Below are 7774 nucleotides of genomic sequence, written 5' to 3'. Positions count from 1 at the left end.
TCGAGTTGTATTACAATGGTAATACAATTAGAGATCATTGTAATACAATTTCTCGAGTTGTATTACAATGGTAATACAATTAGAGACCATTGTATACAATTCTCGAGTTGTATTACAATGGTAATACAATTAGAGATATATAAATCAAGAATTAAGCAACCAGTTTACACTATAGCAGTCACACTTATTGAAAACACTACAGTAGACAGCTTAATTATCTCAGATTCCCCCGTCATTACTGACTCTGATTATCTTGCAATCAAATTAGTTGTAATGTTGCTGAAGCCATGCACATTATGTGTTTTATATGCATATGCATTAAATTGACTTAATGTTGATTTAACATTACTCGTGGGTATTATGCCCACTGGGATGAGTCCCTTCATTTAGTCGCCTCGAACGGGACAGGAAGCCACAGGTTTCAGGCATTATCATGACGTAAATAAAAGTTAAAAAATGTAAATGTCTTATTTGATAACGGCTATAGTAGCCTACAGTAAATCTCCATAAAATATACTAGTTATACAAAGAAAATTAGGGGTTAGCTTAGAGAAAATGGATGTTTTGACTTTTCCTTTAATCTTGGTATTTACATTATACCGACCAAATCTGCACCAATCAACAAATAACTTTAAAACAATCTTAAATTTGATTGGTGAAGCTTTAGGACTCGCTTTGCCTATAGAACTTTCAGTCAGGTGACATGATCAGCTGATGTAAGAATGGTAGCAGACGCTCGCTAGCTGGTGTAGGATCACCAAGAAGATTGACGTGTGACGGAGCCTATTGGCGACTGAGGTGCCTCACGTGTGGCGGATCAGGTACCGGAGGAGTGTGACGTGTGACGGAAGAGCGTGACTGGTGAGGAACAAGAGGGAAGGGTGTGGTTAGGGCCGTCATCATGCTGGCCATCCTCGTGTTCGACCAGCTCAACGATGTCGTCTACTTGAGGTGTGACCGCAAATTTGTGCGACATGTATGCTCAATGGCAGCCTCTCAGGGGTTGTTGGCCGAAGCAGATCTCGACCCCGAACAGGTAAATCATATGTTAATAAAGAATAGTCGATATGATGCAGGTATACAGATGGATCAGACATAAACATGTTCATTTATAACGTGCAATATAAGCCTAACATGTATGAATACCCTCTGGCTTCCTGTTCCCATAAAATGAATTATTATTATTAATTTATACAGTACTGTATAAAGCATATCAATAGGCTCTTATAGCAATTTACATCTTTGATTAGCAAGGTGCATAATTACTAATTAGTATGTAATTAAACAGTCTCCGTGGCGCAGTGGTAAAGCACTCGCACGACACTTCATGGGTATTTTGGTCTTGGTGCGTATCCTGGCCGGGGAAGATTGACCGGGTGCCAATCCTTAACTGTAGTCTCTGTTCACCCAGCAGTGAATGGGTACCTGGTTGTTAAACGATTTGACGGGTCGTATTCCAGGGGAAAAATTAGGATTAAGGACCTGCCCGAAACGCTATGCATGCTAGTGGCTTTACAAGAATGTAGAAACTCTTGTACAGTACAGTATTGTATATATAAATAAATAAAAAAACATGATTATATCCATCACAAGTATGTTCTCTTCAGTAACTTCTGTGATAAGCTAGTTTCATAATTTGATTTGCTTATTATGCATACCACCACACATCAAGTGAGAGGCAGTGTAAAGATTACTTACAATTTGCAAACTGGGAATATTTAACTAAAATTTCTGGCAGTAGATAATTTTGAATGAAATATATATACATTTCTTAAACATGTTTAGAGCTGTCTCTAAAGTCATGTACAGTATCTATTTGTACTGCATCACATAGTGAAGAGGGTGCATGAATAATTTGGCAGACACAGTTTACATTTGGCCAGGTCTATAATAGTAATTATTCAAATATGCTTACATAGGCCTCATTATCATTTTCACTTCCTACTTTACCACAAATCTTAATGTCAACTGCAAATTTAATGACATGGTTTGTAATATTTTCATCTAATGTGTATCATTGATGTACTGTATATGACAAAAAGCAGCCCGTCCTCCAAAAATGGGGTGGTAAATGTAAGAAGACAAATAAGTGCAATTATGTACTATTCATAGCAGTTAGGAATTGTACTTATTTTCACTTAGTATTAAATCGTACTGTCAGATATATTGTGAATATTTGAGTTTACCCGAAAAACTGAAAAGAAAACCACAACCTCACCTAACCGTCTTAGTTTTTGAAGATAATAATTGTATTGCTTCTTAATTACAATTATTACTTAACCTATAGCTATATTGATATTACAGTTTTATAAAACTAATAAAACACAACTAAAATATATCAATAAATTGTAAAGTAACTCAGGATATTTTAAAATTTTGTATAAAGTCTATATTGTTTAATTAACCTGAAAAAGAAATTCCTGATATTTAAAACTTGTGTATCGCAAATCGAAATTGAAAACGTCATCCTAAAATTCTGAGTGACTTAACAGAAAACGAGAATAATTAAAGCGGGGGAGGGAGTTGGGTCAATGTAACAGCCCCATAAGTGCAATTATGCACTGCTTATTACAGTAAGAAAGTGTACTTATTATACTTAGTATTAAATCGTACTGTCAATTCGGAGGATGGGTTGCAAAAAGGGGTTGGCCCCAAAATGAAATCTTGCGGTACCTTACTTACCACATTTCTCCAGTCAGATTCCTTTCCGTTTAGAATTACCCTTTGCTTTTTTTGTTTAACCATTGTTTTATTAATGATGTGTTAAATATATCAGCACAAAATATCACATGAAACAATGGAAAAAAGTTGATTTCTGCAACAAATTACCATGTAACATATTGCTACTGAACACTTTGGAGGATGTTGAACCAGAAAATTTCTTCAAAAGGTCAGATGTAATACAAACAAGGAGCGATGATTTGAAGCTCAACAACCGACAATGTAGGGCAGAGAACAGAAGATACCTTTTCACCCATAGGGGTTATAAACCCATGGAACACTCTACCCACTGAAGCTGTAAATGCTAAAACTGTTAACTTTTACAGTAGAACTGGAAAAGATCAAGGCAAATGGGGTGGACCTTCGACAAGCCACCGGCTTCCTGTCCTCGTCGAGACCACTAGTGTCAGTGGCTCTTGGGTAAAGTCAGGTAAATAATGGATGTGGCATTGCTTAATTGTTTCAAGGGTTGGTTAAACATAGTGTATATGTAAATGAGTTGGGTTAAGTGTAAAAGTAGTCTGTTACATATGAGACAGTGGGCCTTTTGGAGTTTCCACTATTTTTATGATGTTGACTAATTCATTTCAACAAAAACATTCTAGGTTTCTCAATTGGATCCGAACATTGTGGTGCAACTGTTTTCACCTTTGGTCACTTCACAACGCATCATGGCTACACAATTTGGTAATCCATATACTTCAATTTCCTGCCAAGATGGTACTACTGTTGTTTTTCAAGAGGTTAGTACAATTTTTTGGGGGGGGCTGACTTTTTTTATCTGATTTCAAACTCTATTTTCACAAAGGGCTTTTCACTTATATAAAGTATACCCTAAATATATCCCCTAAATCATTATAATATAATTATCCCTATGTTTTGTGTTTTTTGTTGGTTATTTTTTCTTGACTTCATTTCAACACACACTGACCTACAACTTTCACATACAGTATTCGAGTATGAATGCCAAACAATGTTTATTAAAACATACAATTAAATTAACAAATTAAAACTACCTTTATTCATTGTTGATAACTTCAACTTCAGTTGTCTCTGAAACTAGAGTTTCAACTTTGAGTGGCTTCTAAAATTCCAGTTTTTGACTGATTCTCACTATTTTGACATATTGTGTGCTCAGCTGTCTGTTCTATAATTCCTTCAGAATGGATTTTTCATAAACTTTATACGTTGACCAGACCACACACTAGAAAGTGAAGGGATGACGTTTCGGTCCGTCCTGGACCATTCTCAAGTCGATTGTGATGATTGAAGGAGAAGGCAATAAATAGGCTGAAGAGAGGTGAGGAGAAGAAAATCTTAGAGGAAGAGAAGGCAAGGCAAAGGTAGGGAAGGTAAGGTGTAATAAAGGGGGATAGTAAGAATGAGAAAACAAGAACACAAGAACAAAGATAACTGCAGAAGGCCCATTGGCCCATACGAGGCAGCTCCTATTATACCACCCAATAAGAAGAGGATAGTAAAAGGAAAAAGAAGGGGGAAATAATAGGAATAAGCAAGAGATCATAAGAGAAAACAATGTAAAGAAAAAGAAAGAAAAAGGAAAAGGAAAGGGAAAGAAAGATAAATGGAAGTGTAAGCTTATGTTAGGTCACATTTGTTAGAAAGTTTAGAGCATTTAAGTATATACTGTGAAAGGGAAGAGTCAACAGCAACAATCCAGGACTCAAGTTCATGTTGGGTACATTATGTATTAGAGCCAATTCAACGAGACGGTGTCTGTGTAGAGTAGAGGCAGGAAAGATAATTTTGGAGGAAGACCAATCAATAGGATGATTAGAATTCCTAACATGACAGAAGAGAGCTTTGTTTGTGTCTGCAGACTTAACACTTCTTTTGTGTTCTTTAAGTCTTTCATTAAGTGTTTTAGTTTAGTTCATTTATTATGCACCCCATACCCATCTTGTGGGCAGTAGTGGAAGGGGTTACAGAGGCACATAATGGGCTCAGGGACTGAACCCCACAATTCATTTAGCTAAGCAAGTTACAATCATTAAGTGTACGGCCAGTTTTGCCAAAGTATTGGAGAGGACAAGACGAACATGAAATAGAATCGACACCAGCAGCATTAGAAGCAGGAGCAGCAGTGTGAACTAGATTGCTTTGAAGTGTGTTAGTTTGTCGAAAGGTGAGCTCTATGTCAAGAGGATGAAAGGTATTAGTAAAAGTTTTGAGTTCAGATATGAGGGGAAGGCAGAGTACAGTTCTACTAGTGTTGGACACAGGTTTAGGATGAAAGAAATTTTGTTTACCTTGAGAAAAGGCACAGTTGATAAAATGCAAAGGGTAACCAAGGCGAGAGAATGATTTGTAGATAAAGGCAATTTCAGAATCAAGAAACTGAGGGTTGCTGATGCGTAGAGCGTGGAGGAAGAGAGAGACGAGGACACTTTTCTTAACAGAAGGAGGATGGTAGGAAAAGAAGTGAATGTACATGCCACTATGCATGGGTTTGCGGTAGACAGAGAAAGAGAACCCGGACACAGAGCTGTGAACGTGAACATCAGGAAAAGGAAGGAGGGAATTCATTTCCCTTTCAACTTTGAAATAGATAGGAGCCAGATTGTTAAGAGAAAAGGAAAGGCTGGAAAAGACTAAGGTCATGAGGCCATAAAGCAAAAATGTCATCAACATAGCGAAGCCAGAGAGAGGGACGAGTATCAATAGTAGGAAGAAGAACCGTTTCGAAGTATTCCATGTAGAAATTGGCAAGAACAGGGGAGAGAGGGAAACCCATAGCGAGACCGAAAGTTTGAGTGTAATATTTGTCGTTGAAAGAGAAAGTCAACACAGAGTCTAATGAGTTTGAGATAGTAGATAGATGAAAGGAGGTTAGGTCTTCATGCCTGGATACAATAGTTCAAGTGGTTATACTGCACAAGTGATTTATACAAGTAAATAACTACCTTCCTTCCCTTAGAGTCAAAGATTTGTTTTATTATTCATAGGGTTTAGTTAGCAATTTATATGACTAGGACATGGATCACCTAATGCAATCATGCTAAAGTGGCACCCAGGGAAGTCCTGAAGTTCCCGGTGGACAGCTGATAGGTGTCTTTGGAATCCTTCCTTATTAGGGGTGCCGGTGGCTTGGTAGGTAGAGCTGCGGGTTGCTGTTTATGTGGTCTGCTGTTAGAGGCTTCAATGGTGCAAATAAATGAAATATTACCCATGTTATGGTGGTGGGTAAGTATAACATTTGTAAGTTGGAAACTCATAGTACAGTATATATAAATACATTAATACAAATAGTAACTGTTCCATACATAAATTCTGCAACATTGCTTCTTGTACATTATTTTCATAAATACATGAGAGCCTAGTGGACCAAACTCTCACAAGTCAAGCCTGGCCTTGGGCCGGGCTTGGGGAGTAGAAGAACTCCCAGAACCCCATCAACCAGGTATCAACCAGGTAACAAATTGTTATATTCTACTGTACATGAAAAGGTCTTACCAACTTGTTTTAATTAAAACATTTGCATATTTCAGTATGCTGGGTATTTGTTTGTCGGTGTTGGTCATCAGGAGGAATCTCACTTGCAGAGAATAATTAGCATAACTATACGCCTTGTACAGCTGATTGTTGGCCCCTGTGTCACTGCGTGAGTAACTGTTCTACTAATTTCCTTGTACCAGTTGTACAGTAATTAATACTATTACTGCATTGCACTAAACGTATATTTTCATTGACATGCATTTTCAAGATAATATAAGCTTTAGATTGGTCATTCTCATTGTTTTTTCAGACTCATTGGATTTATTTCAGACACCCACTTTATTAGAAGGATATCATGCAGTTCCTTGTAAAGTACTGTATTTACACAGCACACACATTTTAGTTTACAGAAATTAATAATGTTTTTTCTGGGGGGGGAGCTCCATCGGCTCCCCGGAGCTGAAGGGAAGGGAATTGTTGGGAAAGCGCCAAGCCATGGCCATGGTCTATATAGCACTGGGAAGGGGTCAGGATTAGGATTTGGGATGGGCCGGGGGAAAGGAATGGTGCCCAACCACTTGGACGGTCGGGGGATTGAACGCCGACCTGCATGAAGCGAGACTGTTGCTTCACTTCACGCAGGCAACGATCTGGGGCTGGGGCTCTCCCGTCCCCCTCCCAGGGAGGGGAGGGTTACGCAGACAGCGGCGTGGCGACGTGATGACTTCATGATAGTTTGCTAATATTCGTTTGAGGAGGTCTGTCCACCTGTTCAGCTTTCGGTCGCAATACTTTTACCAGAATAGGGGTTTGTTTTGGGGCGCCTACCTTGCTGGATGCCTGTCCCGGTCGATGGTAGACAGAATGCTCCCAACCATAGGGGGGGTCTCTATAGGTCATTGCTCCTCGTGCCTCTCTAGAGGGGGCCAGGTTCTGGCTTGTGGTCCCCGGTAGGCAAGAACTCTATGCATTGATTGATGCCAGAAAGATATACATAGCCATTCAGCTTCGGGGAGCCTCCAGGACTCATCCAGAAAATTGCGTTTCATTACATTCAACGCAGGTTTTATGTAGAATATTTAATATTTCTTTGATTCAACTGTATAAGTCTCTGGATTTCCAGAGACTTATCCCCACTTGGATTATTGTATCCAAGCATGGAGACTTCATCCAGAAAATTTCTTCAAAAAGTCAGATGTAACCCAAACAAAGAGCAATGGTTTCAAGCTCAACAAGCCACAATGCAAGATTCAAAACGGTAGAGGCTTTTTTTCACCCACAGGATTATAAACCCCATAGAACAACCTACCCACCGAAGCCGTAAATGCAAAAACTGTTAGATTTTAAAATCCAGTTGGAAGAAATCATCAGGGCAAATGAGGGGACCTTTGACAAGCTGCCGGCTTCCTGTCCTCATCGAGACCACTAGTGTTAGTGGCCCTCGGGTAAATTTCATGGTATGTCTTTTTTAATAATTTTGTTTTCTTTTCCAGACTGAAGAAGAGTGAAGAAAAAAGCAGCTTGCTTGGCCGCATGTTGGAGGCATGGCAGACTCTACATGCTAAAGAGCAAAGTTATTTAGTGGAAGCCGTGGAAA

The 7774-nt window shown here is 38.8% G+C and overlaps 1 protein-coding gene across 2 annotated transcripts in view; it reads left to right on the top strand.

Annotated features, from left to right (window-relative positions):
• The first annotated feature begins 583 nt into the window (after positions 1-583).
• Positions 584-7774, top strand: part of HPS1 (Hermansky-Pudlak syndrome 1 protein) — a 16078-nt gene continuing 8887 nt past the window's right edge. Inside the window, exons 1-4 of one of the 2 annotated variants that reach the window (XM_045739969.2) lie at positions 584-1036; positions 3327-3464; positions 6231-6343; positions 7671-7774. The exon at positions 7671-7774 is cut by the window's right edge and continues 142 nt beyond it. In XM_045739969.2, the coding sequence (XP_045595925.1) occupies positions 902-1036; positions 3327-3464; positions 6231-6343; positions 7671-7774 (490 nt within the window). In that variant the 5' untranslated portion in view covers positions 584-901. Of the gene's footprint in view, positions 1037-3050; positions 3152-3326; positions 3465-6230; positions 6344-7670 lie in introns of those variants that run through there. The other variant, XM_069331802.1, reaches the window with a different exon arrangement.

The sequence above is a fragment of the Procambarus clarkii genome, chromosome 26 (assembly GCF_040958095.1).
Source record: "Procambarus clarkii isolate CNS0578487 chromosome 26, FALCON_Pclarkii_2.0, whole genome shotgun sequence".
Classification (NCBI taxonomy): domain Eukaryota; kingdom Metazoa; phylum Arthropoda; class Malacostraca; order Decapoda; family Cambaridae; genus Procambarus; species Procambarus clarkii.
This window is presented reverse-complemented; position numbering and strand designations above follow the sequence as displayed.